At 43.0% G+C, this 20,801-nt stretch overlaps 1 protein-coding gene across 2 annotated transcripts in view; it reads left to right on the plus strand.

The window, feature by feature from the left end:
- The window catches only part of JAG2 (jagged canonical Notch ligand 2), a 121,120-nt gene that overhangs the window by 551 nt on the left and 99,768 nt on the right, over nucleotides 1–20,801 (plus strand). For both annotated transcript variants that reach the window (XM_089687517.1, XM_089687518.1), the window contains exon 2: nucleotides 870–1,193. In XM_089687517.1, coding sequence (XP_089543643.1) covers nucleotides 870–1,193 — 324 coding nt within the window. The remainder of the gene's footprint in view (nucleotides 1–869; nucleotides 1,194–20,801) is intronic.

A 20,801-nucleotide genomic window follows, 5' to 3' on the forward strand; every position in this document is an offset into this window, starting at 1 on the left:
TTTTCTTTACTTTTTATTTATATAATTTTTATTAACATTTTTTTAATTTTTATTTTATTTTTGCATTCAAATGTTAAAGGCGACAACCTTTTATAATAAATTTTGCATGACTGCAGCAGCACTTGCATTGCATAGGAGGTGAGATATCAAGCCAGATCTGCGATCCCTATATATATATATATATATATATATATATATATCAATATGTTGCATTTTGATAATTCTACACCCATTAAAGTCAATGCACCTTGTGTATATAAAGCTCTCTTGCAGCAGATCAGCTGTAGAAGTATAGGGCAGGCGGCGGCGGCAGAGCTCTATGGAATGTCTACGTTGGGAGTGCTGAGCTCTTTTTAAAGTCCTGCGGCCAGTCTCCCTTGCATATGTCTTTTGCACGCTGCCTGGGTTCGCCTGTATTCCCAAACCCTACAACCTCCCAGACTGGAGCTGATTGCAATATATACCTATGCAAAAAAAAAGTCATTGGATAAAGCCTTTGCTCAGTCAGTCTGGTGAATTTTTGGATTCCTCCTTTGGATTAGTTAAAGGACGCGTCTCTGCGCACCTGGTCGTGTGCCTATGCATATACATGGAGTGTGTAAGGTATAATAAGGCACGTTGTTAATCCAGGGTGTGCAACTATCTAGGGAGCCTCAGGCTATTTCATGCTGTATAGGAATCGAATGGCCCTCTAATTCTGCAAAGGGGGGGGGGGGCTGGGTCATCATGGAGGGTCACCGTCGCGCCATTGATGGGTTGCAATTAACGTGTATTTGTCCCGCTCCACGGGGGCGACGTGTAGACGCGTTCCCGGGGCAGCTCCCAGGGCTCCGTAGTGATGTGTGCGCCATTTGATGTGTTATATTTAGGCTTCCCAGTCCACTGGCTATTTCGAGCTGCAGCTGAACTCACTGAAGAATGTCAATGGAGAATTGTTGAGCGGGGAATGCTGCGACGACCTGAAGAGCGCCCACAACCAGGACTGCACCAAGGATGAATGTGACACCTATCTCCGAGTGTGCCTCAAGGAGTTCCAGGCCAAGATTACCCCCACGGGACCGTGCAACTACGGTTCTGGACTGACTTCGGTGCTTGGTGGGAATATTATCTATATGAACAACAAATTTAACCAGCTGGGGAAAAACCCCGGAGAGAATGGCAGGATTATTATCCCTTTCCAGTTCGCCTGGCCGGTAAGTAGGACATTTTATAAATCTAGATCTTCTAATAGAATTGCAAACTTTGTGTTCCTGTGATGTCTATACAGGAGAGGATGGTCAGTTGTATGGTTTAGAATTTGGTAGTCTAGTTCAAGATGAAGGAAGCAAAATCTGACTTTTAGAAGCTGGTTGGTGATTGATGGATTTGCTTTGAGTTGATCTCGGGTTAGTTCTTGGACTGCCCACTCTGGTTCTAGCCGTTGGTCCTCCCTTGTGTTGAAGCCTGGGTCATACTGTGTGGATATGTTTAGTTTTGTGTGTGGTATGTGTTGTGTTTTTTTTATTTTTTATTTATTTCTTTCAAATCAAAAATGGTAATTTCCCTTCTTCAGTAAAAAAGTTGTCTTTCCTTTTTTTTTTTTTTCCTTTTTTTTTTTTTGTTTTGTTTTTTCCCTTTGTTCAGCGCACACTGGTGATTAACCTTCTCTGCAAGGAAATTGCTTGCCTGCAATTCACCTGAGTTTGCATGGATACCAAGCACCTGGGTGTCTTGTTGTAACACCGGTTTGAAGATTAGAACGTGCAAAGGGAGCAGCGTTGAGTGTACACGCTGAATTGTTAGGCAAGGTTGCTAGTTTAGATGCTGCCTATACCTTTTTTTTTTTTTTTTTTTTTACGCTTCTATAAAGCGGACTTGATCAGCGAGCCATCAAAAGTGTTAAAGTCCTGGGATGGATTTTTAGTTTATTTTCAGCACCTCTCAAAGCTCTTAAGCGACTTCTAACTCTTATATTGTTCTTTTGGAAGTGTCTGATCAATGCACTTGGGCTGAGGGCTTGTTTCGTGGGGTGAGGCTTAGCTGTAGGTTGGGTGAATGTGTTTACCTGGGGGATCTGAAGACTGAGAATGCAGTCAGCAGAGAGAGAGGCTGGCTCTGTGCTGAATAGACTCCTCCGGGGAATGCATTGTCACCTTGGGGGTGTGTTGCGCAGTTGGCTTGTCGCCAGCGTGAGGCTTTGAACGAGGAGGGGAGAATGAGGCGATTGCGACACGAGCGCATGACGTGTATGTGTTGAAGCACACTTCGTAGATTAAGTTTTGAAGCAGGCCGCTTTCCAAGTTCAGGGCTGTGTGTGAAGAAGAGCCACTTGCGGAAAGTATGCCATGGGTCGGCTAACAGTCATCGCTAAACTGTGCATGGAACTGCGATTTGATTGCTTTGGGAGGTCTGGTTTAACATGTAGGAAGGTGGCGAGGGGCAAATGGCAAAATATTTAGTTTTTTTTTTTTTTTTTTGTGGTTTTTTATTTATTTTTTATTGGGATTTGTAAATAGTTTAGTGTTTGTATTATCTCCTGTTTAGTTGTTTTTGTTGATCATACCTATAATAATAATAATAAACACGGAGACTGGTTTTCATAAAGGCTGGTTCACGTCTGCTTGAGCCCTGGTTCACACCTCTGCGACTTGTCATGCAATACGACCGTTCCAAATTGTACGACAAGTCGCACCCTATTGTCGGCAATGGACCTGTTCAAATCGATGCGTCTCCAACACCGATTTTGAAAGTGGTTCCTGCACTATTTTCTGCAATTTCAAGTGCGACTTGCATTGACATCTGTGTATGAAGTTGCACAGATGTCAGGCAAGTCGCATGTCAAATCTCACCGGGTCCGCGGCTTTGAAATCGCACTACTTCAGGTGAAGTGAGCTCAGTTTTCAAAGCCGAACCTAGGGTTAGGTCCGTTTTCGTGATGTGTTGCGGTGACTTTTTTGATGCATTAATACATATTGTCATTCGCTTTTGGTTTGGCCAATAAGGATTGATTTTGTGGAGTGACGACATGATTGTGGACTTTGAAAGGGTCTACGTCCCAGGACTGGCAGTGCATGAAAATGGCTTAAAGGCACTATACACGCATTTTCATGCATTGCCATAGATTTGTATTGGCATTGGTAACGTGCAGGGGCGGACTGACAACTCATGGGGCCCCTGTGTCCTTGCCCACACTCAAACCACACCCAGAAAAGCCTATGAAAGGTGCCAGGGGCCTCTCGGGGGCCCCCTACTGACCCCGGGCCCTCAGGCAGTGCCCGAGTGCCTAAATGGTCAGTCCGCCCCTGGTAACGTGTTGCTATGACACATCTGTTTTGCGTTCCAATGCACTCAAAAGCATGAAGGTGTGAATGGGGCCTAAGCATTTTCCTCCAAAAAATGTATATACTTGGTTATATATCATCATCTCCCCCCCGGGTCCCACAGGCCTGATGTCCATGCAGCTAAATTACCTCTCCCTATTGTCTCTACTGTATGGTCAAAACCCAATTAATAATTCAGTATGGTTCTGGGTTAGAGGAAGGACACTCACACGCATGGGAATTATACAAACGTCATGCAGGTAATGTCATTGGTAGAAATCAAACTCTGTACGCCATTCCTGCAAGGCCAGGTACTAAACCACGAGTCTCCCCCACTGAAAGGTGTTTGAAATCAGGGGGTAGGAGGCCTTGGTGCGCCAGCTATTGAGGAACTACATGACCCATGAGGCATTGCAAGACTTCCAGCCACAAGTGTGATTACCAGAGGCATGATGGGATTTGTAGTCTCACCACAGCCAGAGCGCCGAGGTTGCCTACCCCTGCTGTAGCTTGTGAGGGTTTATTTGTTCCTATAAGAACATGGCAAAAGAATGACTATCAATAGTGACACAAAATAAACTGGCTTCACTTTAAGATGTATAACTGCACAATGGTTGCTATGGGCAACAGCCCATTTCTTTCTCCTTGGAAACGTTTTTATTCAGAACCCTCGGGGTATTTGGTTCCTACAGGCAACATTTGCCTTCATTTTCATTACTGATGTGTATAGGCCATAAGTATGTAAGGTTACATGCACTAACTCTAGGTTCATACTTACGCAGTTTGCGTTTGAGTCCTTTCTGCATTGTGTTTTTCATTGCGTTTTGGAAATATTTTTTTTTCTTGTTGCTAGGCAGATTTAAAACGAAAAACGCAATACCTGCTTCTTTGCAACATTTCCATTGAAGTCTATGGAACCAAAAAAAACAACTTTTTGCATTAAAAAAAGTCCCTGACCCTTTCCAAAAAATGCACCAGGTGAAAACGTGCAGATGTGAACATTTCCCATAGGAACTCATGTTAAATGGACTACTGTTTTTCTGCAAAACCCTGCAGAAAATGTTTAGGTGTGAACCTAGGGTAATCATGAATCTGCAGTATGGTTGCTATTGGCAACTGGTCCAGTATTGGTGTCATTTATGACACCTGGCGTAAACATAAAGCTTCTGCTATGAGCAACTAATCCGGTTATAGCTTTAACAGTTGCCCATATTTAATAACTAGTTCTGTTGGATGTGCAGTAACCCATAGCAACCAATAGGCATCCAACTAGATGATCTCAGACCAAGGCAACCTGCATTTTTGATTGGTGGAGGAACTTTAGATGCAGTGATACTAGGCCAAAGTAATTTAGTTGCCATGGGTAGCGGCGTTGTTTACTACATTTAGTGCGCTATATCTGTAAATATAAAATTTTTTTTTGAAGGGCACGCTCCCTGGCACATTAGACCTCGTAGAGACAGGTGAAGAAAGGTAGATAGGTAGCTAGGCACTGTTTCTGGACACCACATACAAACCAGACAGTTAGTGGTGTCCAGGGACAGAGTCCCTGATTGCACGTTACAGCGTCAAGCCATAGATCTGTACAGGATACAAATATCTGTGTCGCTGAGCACACAAGGGGCCATTTTTTCCACCACAGGCCGCCTGTGTGATTGGGCCCAAACAATTGCAGTATGTGGTGTCGTCCACTTTGTTGGTAGAACATTTCAAAAGGAGGGTATATATGCATATACACTGGTCAGCCATAACATTATGACCTCCCACTGTAACCTGGACACCACTAGACCTCTGAAGGTATGCTGTGGTATTTGGCACCAAGCTGCCAGTAGCAGATCCTTTTAAGTCCTGTAAGTTGCGTGTTGTGGCCTCCATGGATGGGATTGGTTTTTCCAGCACAGCCTTCAGATGCTCTATCGGATTGAGATCTGGAGAATTGGAGGCCAAGTCAACACCTCAAACTCATTGTGTTCCTTAAACCATTCTTGAATTCATCAGACAAGGTCACCACCTTCTATTTTGCTGTGGTCCAGTTCTGATGCTCACATGCCCATTTATAGCCTTTTTTCTATGGTCACAGATCATGAGCACCCTGACCAGTCTGTGGCTACACAGCCCTATACACCTCAATAGTGATACACTGTGTTCTGACACCTTTCTATCGGAACCAGCAATAACGCTTTTCAGCGATTTGAGCTGCAGTAGCTGTTCTACTAGATTGAACTACACTGGCCAGCCTCCGCTCATCACATGCATCAATGAGCCTTGGCTGTCCATCGCCCTGTTGCCAGTTTTCCTTGGACCACTTTTGGTGGATCCTGACCACTGCAGACTGGAAACATCCCATGCAGTTTTGGAGTTGGTCATCTGGCAATTACAGTTTGGCCCTTCTCAAATCCCTACATGTGCCCATGTTTCTGCTTTCAACACATCAACTTCAGGAACAACATGATCACTTGCTGCCTTATATATCCCACCCACTTTGATTCCATTGTAAGGAGACAATCGCTGTTCACTTTACCTCTCAGTGGTCATAACGTTTTGGTTGATTGGTCTATGCATGCAAGTGTGTGTATATGTGTGTGTGTGTGTGTGTGTATATGTATGTGTGTGTGTGTATATGTATGTGTGTGTGTGTATATGTGTGTGTGTGTATATGTATGTGTGTGTGTGTATATGTATGTGTGTGTATGTATGTATATATATATATATATATATATATATATATATATATATATATATAATTTTTTATTATTATTTTGGGGGTAAGAGACTGCAAAGTGCCATTCCATGCGGTCATCATTCCCATTACTGTTAGTTTTTCTAAAGAACGACCGGTCTCCAGTTCTCTTCTATCAGAAACCCAATCCGTGTGTGAGTCTGAGGCATGTCGGTAGTGCGGGCCGTGTGTGAGATTAAAGCGTATTAAACACACAGGTCTCACCAGTGGCTCATGTAACTGGTCTGCACCCCTCCCCCAGTGCCCCCTCCTCCCTCCCCCCCCCCCCCTTCCTCTTTGACGGAGACAGGTGTCGTCCAGCGCAGATCACATGCGATCTCTTGACTTGTCCCCCTTTCCAGAAATCCTCCGCTCTAAATTTACTCCTCAAGTGTTGATGAAATGTCTTCATTTCATGTAACATTGGCTCCTCTTACACTCCGGGATTGACACTCCTGAAGCCATTTTATGAAATGGGAACCTTGTCAAGAATCTGTTGCATTTGATATGTTTAATTTATGTTGGTGTGTCATTGGGTGGACTTGTGTAGCTTTAGGCCAGGCTTGCTGGGTAATTTTTATATTTTTTTATATACTTTTTATGAAAGTGCTTAAATTTGTGGACTGAGGGCATAACACATGCTATGCTAAAGTTCTACTTTTCTTTTTTTTTTTTTTTTTTTTTTTTTTTTTTTTTAAGAGAAAGATATCGGATTTCCTTTTTTTTTTTTTTTTTTTTTCTTGCGTAGAAACGGCTTTCCTGCATCTTCTTTTGACACATCTTCCTGATCACTAGGCGCCCTCTGTTCTACCTCAGCAGGCGATCCTAGACTGATCCCCTACTAAGTCGGATCAGAACGGAAATGGATGTCACATATGTGACACATGTCTTGATGGAAGAAAAACAGACCATGTAATTCCTATGAGTGGCCTACATGTAAACATACTTGCGTCAGTCTTAATCCCCCCCCATGTCCATTCAGATTCTGAAAACGGACCTGGATGCAAACTTGCATTTGATCCAGTGAACCTGAACAATCTGGGATGTAATGGGACACACATCTACTTACAGCCAGCCACCCATAAGGATATATTACAGTCCATTTTTGAACAGACTGATTTAACACCTCTCAAAGCAGCACAGTTGTATAATGATTCTCTAGTACAATGGTCTCCAAACTGTGAGCCGAATGTGGCCCTTGGCTTGCCTTTTTCTGGCCCTTGGGATACTATTCCACCAATGAGACTCCTTTTAATGGGCACTATTTCTCCCACTGAGACCATCGATGGGGCGCTATTCCTCCCACTGAGACCATCGAGGGGGCGCTGTTCCTCCCACTGAGACCATCGAGGGGGCGCTGTTCCTCCCACTGAGACCATCGAGGGGGCGCTGTTCCTCCCACTGAGACCATCGAGGGGGCGCTGTTCCTCCCACTGAGACCATCGAGGGGGCGCTGTTCCTCCCACTGAGACCATCGAGGGGGCACTGTTCCTCCCACTGAGACCATCGAGGGGGCGCTGTTCCTCCCACTGAGACCATCGAGGGGGCGCTGTTCCTCCCACTGAGACCATCGAGGGGGCGCTGTTCCTCCCACTGAGACCATCGAGGGGGCGCTGTTCCTCCCACTGAGACCATCGAGGGGGCGCTGTTCCTCCCACTGAGACCATCGATGGGAATTCCTTCCATTCAAACAAATAAGGGGTCATTGTTTATGCCCATCGATGCCAGGGCATTTTCTACTCCCACTGGTCCAGCCCTCCTAAAGTCTAAAGGACAGTAAACTGGCCCTTTACTTGGAAAGTTTGGATACCCCTGCTCTAGTGAATGGCATTACTACTGAACAACTTATTTTATTGGGATGAGCCACTTGGCATGTAGTTTTTATGGAAGTCTATTGAATTAGAGGAAAATCAAGGCACATTTACTGTGCTGTTTGACTAAGGATTCGTTCATATGTGCGGCTATACTTCCACCTCTGTGAAAAGTGATCTACAGTGGATTGCTTTTCAAGAGACGTTTTAACAGGTGATGAGGAGGTGACATGTTGCCTCCTCACCACCTACTTTAACCTTCATAATGGTGACCCACCACCCTGCAACTGCGTATGGTTATGGCAATTCCCCTTTTGCTAGCAGTACCACCTGCCAAGTGCAACCTGCTGTTAATTATGGCTGCAGAGCAAAGCATTCTGTCCATGGCGTGGGTACAGCCTGGAATGGCTGCAGTTCTTGGTTTAGGTGGGTGGTAAGACTGCAGCTCAGCTGCCTTCTTTTGACATTGTGTGTGTCACACAATCTGAGGATGCCAATACGGTCTTTCTGAAATTGCCAGTTACCTGGCTGTCATGCTGCCCTACTGTCTTCTTTCCCTACAGTCCCTGGCCTACAAAGATAGAGATCTGTCTGTGTTCTGACATTCAGACCCACAAACTCATTTCAGGTCTATGGATCCACACAGTAGCCAGGCAACTAGCATTTTTAAAAGCCGCTTCTGTTGCTCTTAGAGGTTTGCATCTCCAGGGAGCAGTATTTATATCTAAGATGTCTCTGACAAAATTCTCTGCATCTTTGGAAAAAACACCATGTCCTCTTTTTCTGGGGTCGAGAAGTCTAGTCACGGAAATGCAGGAGCATTTGAAAATCCAACATTCCTGGCTTCTCCTGCACATAACCTTTGGTAGGCTTGAATGAGTGTGCATCGCTCTCCCTGTGCTACTCCTCTTCAGCCACTAGAAAGTGCCATTCACCAAGCAAACCAGCAGCAGCAATAGACCTTTCAGCAAGGATGCTACCATGTGTGAACTCAGGTGCGTTGGGGTGCTATTCATTGAATGACCCCAGTGCATGTAGCATGCATTGTTCAAGGTTGCGGGAACTGTGCACCACAACATGGTAAATGGGACAGATCGAGAGGGTGGACCTCCATTCTAGGGATGCATGCAGTAATAAAGCCATGACTGGTTCGAATTCCTCTCCCCTCTATCTAAAACTAAAAAAAGTTTTCTTTTAGATGCTCTTGCACCCTTGCAGTGCAGGGGGGAGCCCCACCTCTGGGGAGCATTTTTTTTTTTTTCTTTCCTTGGAGATCAGCTTTAAATGATTGTAGAAGATAAACACATGACCTGGCTGCAATACTAGCAAGCAGTTGGTGTACATACTTGGATTAATGTAGAGGGGGGGGAAAAAAGCATCATAGGAGGGGGCTTGTCTCAAGGGCAGCCAGTCTATTCTTCCCCGAACAGGGTCAGCCCATGGACATCAGGGAAGGCCTATCGACAATCGAACATCCTCTTCTCTGCAGAGTGGAGTCGGGCAAACGCTCTCTTGCGTCTGTCAACTGTCACTTGGTGTAAGATTTGACTTGAAGCGTAAAGCCCTCAGTATGTGGTTCCCTAGCAACTGGCAATAAGTAACCAATTATGTGCCCTGTGGACAGAAGCTTCAGAAATGAAACATCTGTTCAAGTTTCACCTGGGATAAGATTGTCAAGTTTTATCTGTTAACTTCAATAATCACCACCGCGTTCAGTATGATAAATAGAAAATCAATGATATTTTACGTGTTTTTCTGAATCTGGATTTTTTTTTTTTTTTATCTCCGGGAGAGACTTTTTTTTTTTTTTTTTTTTAATATGCCATCTGTGACCAACTACTGTTCAAAATCTATTTTTAATATCTTTGTTTGATGCATTTCCCTTTGGTGTGTATCCAGATCTTGTATATTTTATTCTGTTTTGGATCATTTGGCGTGTAGCGTAAAAACCAACGCACATTTACTACATTTTTTTTATTTTATGCTTTAGAAACATAAATATAATGTTACAGCTGGGAAGGCTTGGACAGCTTGGTGTGCAGATTGGTTGTCATGCTGGTAGAAGGGGTTGTAGGACTTTACTGTTGCTAGGAGGACAAATATATATTAGGAAAAAGGAAAAAAATCGATGCACTTTTTTATTTTTTTTTATTTTAATGGCGTGATCACAACTACTCCCCCACTCCTTTCCTGTCACCAGCCAACGCTTTTATCAGATTGTCACTTGTTGACATTGAAGAAAGGGGTGTGCCAACTCCTTCCAGGTTACTTCCTCAAAGATTGAATTGTCAGGTTGCTAAGCAACAAGATAGATGTCAGTGTTAAAAAAAACCAAATGCTGAAAAAAGAAAAGAAAAAAAAAAAACCTGCCTGCAGCATATGGATGACAATTGTTCTCTCTGGCACGAGGGAAGTTAAAACTCAAATGATTTTAGTTTTAAGTTGCACATGTGTAATATTACATTGGACAAGACTGTCTTAAAGGGTAAGTTCAAAATCGGAAATGTGAACGAACTCTGGGTATCCTGAGCACCCCTCTGGACCCTGCTGCACGTAACAGCTGTGATGTCCCATGCTACCGCTGGAATGGTCCGTATGCTGGCCTGGAGTCAGTATTAGGGCTCGTTCACGCATGACTTCTTCCCAAACGCCCCTATAGCGTTAGACAGGCATTTGGGGAGCATTTCTAACGCTCCTTAAACGCTCCCCAAACACCCTATGGGCAGTTTTGAGGCATTTCATAGGTGTTTTCAAAGCGTTAAAACTACACCACAAACGCCTATAATGAAGTTAATGGTATTAACACCTTGCAAACGCCTGCCAGACGTTTGAGGAGCATCACCATAGACTTGACTGGGGGGCGTTGAAATGCTTCAACTCCTCCTGACTGGACATGAGGCGTCAATTTTGCCACGAAGTGATGCTAGCGCTTCCGTGTGCTGCCATGTGTTTAATTTTAATAGCATTAAAAGCTCCACCTCAAACGCCTGTTTACAAAGCTAGTGTGAACTTGGCCTTCATCATAATACTTGCAATGGTAAGCACTGAATGGGTCAATATCACCACGCCAATACGACCAATATGAAGTGCTTCTTTCTTCTGGGACGTCTTATCCGGAGAAGCCTCAGAAGCATTTCTCATTGGTCAGCACGGTTACGAGGCTGCGCTGACCCATGAGCACTTGCCATTATGATGGATACTCACTCTGGGGCAGCGTATTTTGGTATATGGACCTATACAGGGGCATCACTGCTGCTATGTGCAACGCAGTCTGGAATGGTGGCCAAGTTATTTGGAGCTCACCTTTTTTTATTTTTCCTAACCTACCTTTTACCCTTCTCATTCATTTGGGCTCCGATCTCGTCTAGCGGTGCTCCTGCATCCTGTTGAAGGCAAAAAAAAATAGGCAAGCATAAGGATTTGAGTGACTTTGACTTTGGCCAGCTTGTAATGGCTAGATGACTGGGACATGTGGGATGTTCCCTGTCTGCAGTGGTCCAAAAAAGGAAAACCTGTGACAGGGTTGAAATGCTCAATGATGCACATGGGATGCAAAGACTGGCCTGCATAGTTCAAGCCAGTAGAAGAGCTACAGTTTGTTTAAATTGTTAATGATGGTTCGGATAGGTGTCAGAACACACAGAGCATTGCAGTTTGTTGCGTATGGGGCTGCTTAGCCACTGACCAGTTAGGGTGTCCACAGACAGAAGTACGTACAGTGGCCATGAGTGTATGAGAACTGGGCCACAGAGCAATAAAAGAAGGTGACCCGATCTGATGAGTTTAAGGAATGGTTTGAGGAACAAAACGAGTTTGGGGTGTTGACTTCCAGATTCTCCAGATCTCAATCCAATTGAGCATGTGTGGGATGTGCTGGAAAAACAGGTCCAATCCATGGAAGACCCACCTCACAACTTCCAGAATTTAAAAGGATCTGCTACTGACAGTACATCTTCAGAGATCTGGTAGTCCATGCCTTGATGGGTTATGGTGGGTGATCAAGATGTTATGGCCTATTTGTGGGGGGATGGGGGGGGGGGTTGTCAGTGGAACTTTGTGGTGTTGTATCGTTGCATCGAATTGGAGGGGTACTTGGGTAAAGTTGAACTCTGGGGAGAAGTTAAAAACTAAATGCTCAGTTGTGTCTAGATTATCATGGAAAAAGGCATTTTACTCATCTCCCTTTCCGGTGCTCTCCTCATCACTCTGAGGCTCTGTGTTTTGGATGGGCCCTCAGTGTACTCGCTCTGCAGGACTGCTGGTGCTGCATTGTCTGATACTGTCTGAGTGCAGCCAAGAAATGGGAGTTCAGAAAAGAGGCTTTGGAGAGGTGGATGCCTAAAGAAGTGAGGGATAAAGCACATAAAGTGCATTTAGAGAACACTAGACAAAGCAAGCATTTTCCCTTGCAGTGTGGTGGAAGCATCATTGCAAGAGTGGTGTTTTTAAGTTTCCCTGGAGCTCCATACTAAATAGTCAAGCCTTAGAATTTTGGTTGTGCTGACGCTCCTTCATAGTCCCGCAGGTTGGTGTGTGTGCTGTGGACCAAGCTGTACTACTGTATTGAAGGATGAGGACCTGGCTGCATTGTCTGGCTTGGTAGTCCAGATCACAAAGACGGCTGTGCAAAATTACAAGTCCTTTGGCTGGCAGAACAGTTCCCGTATGTCTATTCTAATGGAAATGCTGGAAAATCAGGAATAAATGAGCCTTAAAGTGTCCTCTGGTCATATAAGAGTCTGGGTGTTGGGGAATGGCACTGCTTGCTACAAGGGCTGATTATATTTAACATCTACAGGGCTCCTGTTTAAGGTGATGTTATGGCAGCAATGCTTTGAACCCACTCACTTCCCAGTAGCTCCATGAGATAATGTACATAGTACATATAATTAAAAGGAAAGGCTTCTTTTGCTGCATATCTGTGGCAAATCCGCAGTTTGCGGCAGGTCCACGGCTCAGACTTTAGGACTTGGGGCAAGTTTTCATTGGTTTGGTTGGCATTGGCTTTTTATGCCATACTTTGCATTATAATCAGTTCATTTGGAAAGTGAAGTTTTTGCCTACATATGCCAGTCTGAAATGTACTTATACCTATGTACAGATTATGTCGGTATAATTAGTGGTAATGTGGGTCATAAAGCCCATCGTAAAGTCTTACGAACTGAATATCCCTGGCACCATGTGTCCTTAGGGTTGCGGTGTTTGGGAATTTTTTTTTTTTTTTTTTTAAATTCGGCATTCTGCAAGTGACTTAATGCCCAGAAACAAATGACTGACAATAAAGACAGGCCATAGGTTATACAATTTCCTTTCCCCATAGCTGGAAGGAAAGACAATTGCTTGTTTCCCCCATCAGTCAGTGTTCATGGGGGAATCCCTCCTGTGTGCTATTGTGGAGGTTGCCACGCCATCACAATACAATGATCACTGCTGGCGGCTATATTATTGAATAATATAGTCAGATTCATGAGCAAGACTTCTACTATTTGTGTTTACAAGGTAACCTGAAGATCTGTTGCCATGGATTCTCATTCCAACCCTCCGTTGGTTTGTTTTATGATTATTGAACAGTAGGAGGGCAGTGCTTGTCATGTGACCAAATGGCAGTTTGCTGCTGCATGGATATCACATGCAAATGGTTCCAGAATTAATTTTGTAAAATTGCTTAATGTGAATTCTGTCTCTGCTGTGCCGTGTATGATTGATGTACAGAGGTCTTTTCAGAAGTATTTGTTTTTGAATGATTTTGTGCCTACAACATGGATTATCCTGTTTGTAAATCTAGTGCATCAAAATAATGCCACTTAAACTCAAAACATACAAGAGAGAATTGAAGGGATTTCAAATATTTGTAAATCATTCCATGTGGGTGTTTTATTTATGTATAATCTCCAATTTTTCCTTTGTATTAACAAATTAGAGTGTTACCCAAACATTTCATATTCCTGATATGTCTGTTCCTTGTGTTAAAAAGTATCCTGTTCTTTGTATTTCTTCCTTTGTGTGAAATACCTGATGATCCTGCCAGTCACCCTGCTTTCCTTTCAAACTGACCACACTAGGCATAAGGACATCCATCCCAGTGTGGTCAGTTTTCTGGCTGTGCTGGGAGAACAACTTGCCTGTCCTCCAGTGATCAGACTTGTGCTGACCACCCCCTCGGATCAGTATACTGCTGTTTCTCTACCCCAGCTCTCCAAGCCTCTTATGCAGCTAAGAACAGATTGTGATCACTTGCTAAAAAAAGGGAATAACAGTATGTATAATAGTTTTAATATAATATAAATTAATGTGGAGATCAGTTTAGGAGGTGAGGGTTTACATATACTTTAAATTCCATATAGAGCAGAGAATTGCTGTAGTCGCCACCGCTACAGTGTTCTTTTCTGTCTTCTAGGACCTGCACTGAGCCACTACAGGGGGTCACTCACTTGGCAAAGGAGCCATTCAGTGTATACCTTGCATTTTTGTCAAAGAATGCAAAGCCTTCTCTGATTGGATGAGGTGGGGCTGCAGTGATCTAGTACCTGTGGATTCCTTTGACCTGCCTGGGAAAGTACATTAACACTGTAATAGCCTTTAATTGTACATCAACATATTTTTTATTTTTTTTTTAATTTTTGAAAGGGAAGCTACTGTATCTGGCTTTTGATGCTTTGTCCTGGTGATTATGGTCATTAAGACAGAAATGAGGCGTATTCATAAAAGAAAAATACTGAACTATTGGCCCTGTGAAACTGCATATATATTCATTCTGCACAAGTGAGAACAAACTACATTAGGCTATTTTTCTATCCAGTTTGAATTTTATTCTTCATACAGAATCAGGAGACTTCTGTATTATGGCCAATTGTTGGAGCTAGCAATCATAGTAAAGAACTAATTTCCTATGGTTCTCAGCTCCTTCTAGTGGCCATAATGTAGTATTTTCCTGATTCATTCAATTCTTTATGAAGAATACCATTTGACCTGGAGAGAAATTGCCTTTAACATTTGTTTTTGCCCCCATTCACATAGAATCCAAAATGTTTCAGTTGTCACCAGAACAAAAGGTCGAAGCAAACCTTCCTTTGGGAAAATCTGGCAAGAGGTGAATTGCCATTATTTTTATAGATTTCCTCTCGCTTCCTGTTGTCTTTAGGACAGGAAGTAGAGAGAAATCTTCCCTAAGGAACAAACACAAAATTGATTCAGTTCTTCCTTATTCTAGCCAAATCTGAAATATATAATTTTTTTTTTTTTTTTTTTTGGCTAGATATAGACTTTATGTAATGCATCCCTATTCCAGGGAGCTGTTGACTGCTTGGGTTTCAGTGTTTTTGTGCTTAATTACTTTCTGCATGGACTGTTATAGGTTACAGTGGTTTGAAAATACTTCACCAGTTCATCGGTCTCCGAAATCAAAGTTCATGAAATATCACTGTGCCATGTATTAAGTGGTTAGCCATTTAAGCAGAACTCCGGGCAAAGATGTACTCTGTCTTTTGCATAGAGAAGGCTGGTAGCTGTGCCCTTCACTGGGATTACTGGAAGAGAAGGTATTTGCTGGCTTCTTGTCTAATAACACCTACCTGCAGTTAAGGTTTTATCTTATCTATAGTTCTGATTAGCTGCTGGAACTTTTACTATCTGTATATAGCAATAAATGTTTTTTTTTTTTCTATGTAGAAGCCAACTGGTATTTTAATTGCAGGTTGTAAAGCGTCCACTTTACACCTTGTAGTGTTGCAATAACGGCATGACCTGCAGTGCGCTTATCAAGTGCTGCTGCATGCTGTTACTACCATCCATTCATTTTAAATGGGCTTTCAAAGAGTGAAACTTTGCTCCTTCCCAGAGTACATCGAATGTTTTACCCATACGTGTCAACTCCGGCACACACGGACCACAAATCGTCCAGGGATCAGATGATTTTCAGTACTGCTGTCTGACCAGTGGTCTAGTACCTGTGGATTACTTTGACCTTCCTGGGAAAGTGGTACATTAATTCTATATTGGGAAATGGGAAAGCTATGCAATAAAAAAAGTGAACAAAGCCTTTAATTGTATAGAAAAACTTTTTTTTTTTTGGAAAGAGAAGCTACTGACCTGATAAGGCAGCTTGACACTTTACTGGTGACCATACTCATTAAGACAGAAAAGGGATTGTTATAAAACAAGTTGCAGAACTATTCATCATGTGAAACTGCATATGTACTTTGCATACACATTCCCTCTCCAAGTCAAATGGTATTCTTGATACACAATTGGATGAATCAGGAAAATACTGCAATGTGGCCTCTAGATGGAGCTGATGATCATGGGAAATGAGAACTTCTTTACTATGGTTGCCAGCTCTATGTAGTGGCCATAAGTCCTCCTGTGAGAATGCAATGTCTCAGCAAGAGAGATTCCTGCACCCCTGTGAGAATACAATGTGGTTAACTATCACTAGGTGCAAAATCTGGTGCAGCTGTGCATGGTAGCCAATTGGCTTCTAACTTCAACTCGTTCAGTTAAGCTTTGACAAAAAATCCAAAAACTGGAAGCTGATTAGTTTCTATGCAGAGCTGCACCAGATTGTGCTCTCCAGTTTTAGTAAATCAACCCCTGTGTCTTCAGTGGGAGAGATCCCTCCATCAGCTTTGTGTTTATGCAGGGATCCGTCAGTCTTTTTTTTTTTTTTTTTTCCTTTTTTCTTTTTATCCTTTTCAACCCATTGGTTGAACTAAAAAAGTATGTACCCACTCCTACTGTAGTTGTAGGTTCACACTCCCATTTTTCTATGCTGGTAGTGATAGCACAACACAGGGCAATACTTTAACTGCTGGGAGGAAGTGTGAATGGGGCATACAGAAAACCTGTTTTGTTTTTTTTTGTTGGTTTTGTTTTGGTTTTTGTGTTTGTTTTTTTGTTTGTTTTTGGTTTTTGTTTTGTTCGGACTTTTTTGTTGGTTTTTTTTTTTTTTTTTTTTTTGTGTCTTTGCGGAGAGCTGCATAATTGTTTTTATTTTTTAATACAGAACGATCCTTTAAATTTTCCGACAATCTTGGAAGTGTCTTGGGAGTAGTGCTAATAATGTGTTTATAACAAATTACTGCAATAATAATACAATACTACAATAATCCTTGGAAAAAAAAAATTAGTACAGCAATACATGCACTGAAATCCAGAGTAGTGTCAGCCATGCCCAGTTCTTATATGGACTCCATTTGGGTGTAGAGTGAATTTGTGGATGGATCAGCAGCTATCGTCTGGAGTTGCAGGAATAAATGTGGGGAAATGTGCATGTAAAATAAATGTTTGTGTGATAGAGAGATGTGGATTCCCCTGCAAGTTAAGAGCCTAATGTACTAGTATGCATTGCACATTATGAAACTCTTTTCTTAAAATGAAGCCATCGAGTGGCGCTGTGTCACGGCCGACAGGCTGCGATCTTCACCCAGTCTTCCTTCTGGGTTCACAGCTTCGGCTGTTTGAATGGCCGAGTCCTGATGTCACTCTCGCCCATGCGAACGGGAGTCATGTTCGTGACACAGAGCTCTGAAGGGATGGCATACTCATGCCGTCCCTTCAGAGCGTATGCGTCAGTGATGTCACCGGCTGGAGAAACACTAAACGGTGCAAGTTTGTTCTAAGGTTACCTGTAGGTACAAGTCAGCAAGCGGTGTTTAGTACTAAAGTAGTGGATGTATACAGATTTTTTTTTTTTTTCTTTTTAAATTTTAAACTTCACTTTTTTCCCTTTAACTGTTTTGGTGCAGCAGGAGCATATTAAAATTCTTGCTGGTTTTTGTTGCTCTCCGTGGTCCTGGTGGCAAATATTTCCTTCCACCTTCATAAAGGATAGCTGTGGTTCTGCTGAGAAGCTGTTTCCTGCTGTTAGGCACATATCTCTGTTTTTACAAGTTTTGACTGTGGTAGGTTGACTCTAAACATAAAAGGTTTGACCCATCGTGTTTCTTTAAATACGGAATGGTGTTGCCATAGTTAAGGCTTTATTGCAAGTTTATACCTTGACACTGTAAACAGCCAAGGAAAGGTGTCAGGGTCACAACCTGCAATATATCTGACATCCCAGTCCTCTGGCACCTGACCGCCACACCAACAGTACGGCCTGAGCAGTGTGCAAGGAATGTTCTCATCACATAAAATCATCACAATAATCCGTCAATGCTCCACTTAGACATTAGTGTGGGTGGGATATGGTACGGTGATGGACATCTTCCCTTCACACCCCTTCCTGGAGTATGAGGGTTCTGCAGCCGTGACGTTTTTTCAAAGCAATCACATTACATCAGGTTTATGTGCAATGTTTCAGAGTGACAGAAGAATTCATTATGTGATGAAGGGATGGGATTCTACGCATTTGCAAAATGTTGCACCTAAATTTGATGTATTGTGGTTGTTCTAATAAAACATTGAACGTTCAAATGGATGCATGCTGTGCTGGTGACACTTTATTTGTGCACAATATGATAATGGGTACTAATCTGGACCAGTACATACACCTGAAATGTTGACCTGAAGCCTTGGGCTCATTCACACAAGGTGCAGTGACAGCCATTTCTATCGGATCAATGCCAGTCACTACACAGGGCACACAGACCGCAACGGTTTTCTGTGTGCCCTGTTCACACAGCGCAGTGCAATGCTGCAAAATGAATACTGTATGCCGGGGTGTCAAACTCCATTTTATCAAGGGTCGCATCAGCATTGGGTTGCCTTCAAAGGGTCGGTTGTATCTGTAAGACTATGTTCAGGAGTACCGCTACATACAGAGTACAGGGCTTAGGGGTGTGCTACAAACCGAGTACAGAGTTCAGGAGTATGTGTTGTGCAGAATTCAGACGTGTGCTGTGTACAGAGTGCAGGGTTTAGGGGTGTGCTTTGTACGGAGTGCAGGATTCGGCTCCCTTTCAAGGGCTGTGCACATTTCCTTTCCACCTCTCCTCAGCTTTAACCTCTGCACTATATTTTCCAGCTAAAAAAGCCCTGGGTGTGAGGGCCACATTAAATGGCCCGGAGGGCTGGATTCAGTCCCTGGGCCTTGTGTTGGACACGTGCTATATGCATTTTTCTGCAACAGGCTGGAGCTCGCCTGAAGGCTCCATGTACTGTCTGTTTCTACAAGCCTCATCCAGGTTACAGTATGTAGAAATGATTGAAATGTCATTTTGCCATTCAATAGTGTTCGAAGAAACAAAATACACGACCTTCAAAAAACCCTGTGTTTTTACTGCACAGGCCAATGTGACTAGGACCTAAGGGAGCCTCTGTCCTCTATTCTTAAAGGCTTTTTTTTTTCATTTTAGCAAGCATGTCTATACCTACCTGCTGTGTGTAGTGGTTTTGCACAGAGCAGCCTGGATCCTCCTCTTCTCGGGTCCCCCTCAGGCTTTCCTGGCCCCTCCCTCCTGTTGTGTGCCCCCAGTGCAAGCAACTTGCTATGGGGGCACCTACTGCTCTGTGGCTATGGCTCAGCCTTGCCCCTCTCTTCTCAATGGCTGTGATTGACAGCAATGGGAGCCAATGGCACCTGCTTCCGTCTCGGTCAATGAGAAGAGGGAGTCCCGGGATAGCCAAGACTCCAGTGCACATTGCTGGATCAAGAGAGGGCTTAGGTGAGTATTGGGGGGGGGGGGGGATGATACACTCATAGAATGCATGAAGGTAAAAAATCTTGAGCCTTTAGAACCACTTTAAAAGCCAACCCTTGCATATAATGTTCCTTATTTGCTGTCTCAGAATAGGTAGAATTTGAGGTGAATTTCTTGTATTGCGGGATCTACACAAAAAGCAAAAGGTCCATTTTAGTCTGAAAGAAAAGCCCAGTAGACCCGAAGTCCTACCAAGTAAATGGCCATGGTGGGATTTTTCGTGGAAATATCTGTTTGATAGTTGATCTGTATTAATCAGTTATTGAACTATTAGGAAAATCATTATTAAACATTAACTTTGCTTTAATCCTTCCAGTCAGTCACAACATCCTGAGTAATACAGTGGTGCTGCATCATTGGATATTTTAAAGTTACTAAAGCCTAAAATGGCGAACGGTAGCTGGTTAACTGAGCACTTATCTGCTGCTTCTTTAGAAGTTTGCCTTTTTACTTCATTGAGCCTGTCAAAAAATACCTGCAACAGGTTTCCTCTTCCATGGTGGCTCTGTTGCTTTCTGGGTCCTTAATTGAGTCAGCCTTACATGTCTGCTCCTGGGAGAGGAACCACAACCTGGGTGTTTGTGTTGACATGCGTGGGCAGCAACAGAAAGTGAAGGTGGAGCACATGGGCAATGATTCTTGGAACCTGTAGTTCTACGGCGGGGGATCAGGGGCCATTCAAAGTGGTTATTGCAAACTCTGATCAGAAGTTGGGGCAGTGGCTCAGACTAACCCTGAGACTGCACTAGTAAGTGCATCTTATTGTAAGTAATTTTTTTATTGTATTTTTATTTTTTTAATGTCCTGTGGTAAACTGGCCTATACATTTTTGATCCTTAGAAAAAAAAATATATGACTTTAATACTAGTTGAATCGGTACCGAGTTGCTTGTTTGATCATAAACTAGATTCGTTCTTAAATGAGATGTTTATGGCCACCATTAGATCTTTTATTTAGTACAGATTGGCCAGAGATTGGGTCTGTTTTTTTTTTTTTTCTGTTTTCTGGCGTCCTTTTTACTGGAAGGTTTAGATTTTATGTTGCATTGCCATGGATTGTTGAGGGAATTGATTTAAATGGCAAACTGCAGCATTGGTGACTTTTTATCCAAGTGCCTCAGTGGTGTAGGTGGGAACACACTGAAACTGGTGCTCCTCCAAGCTTACAGTCTAAGACTTTGGTTGAGCTTCAAGCCAGTGTACTTTTGTGCTGCCATCTAAAAGTTGAATATGGTTTTGCACCCAAGTTCATGCATGGCGAAGGTAATACCTGACATTACAAGAGATACAGAACATTTTTGGGCATCAAGTGCACAAGTACTCAAGTTCTCGAA

Source organism: Staurois parvus, unplaced genomic scaffold, assembly GCF_062004578.1.
Source record: "Staurois parvus isolate SC_StPar_1 unplaced genomic scaffold, SC_StPar_1.0 ptg000426l, whole genome shotgun sequence".
In the NCBI taxonomy this organism is placed as follows: domain Eukaryota; kingdom Metazoa; phylum Chordata; class Amphibia; order Anura; family Ranidae; genus Staurois; species Staurois parvus.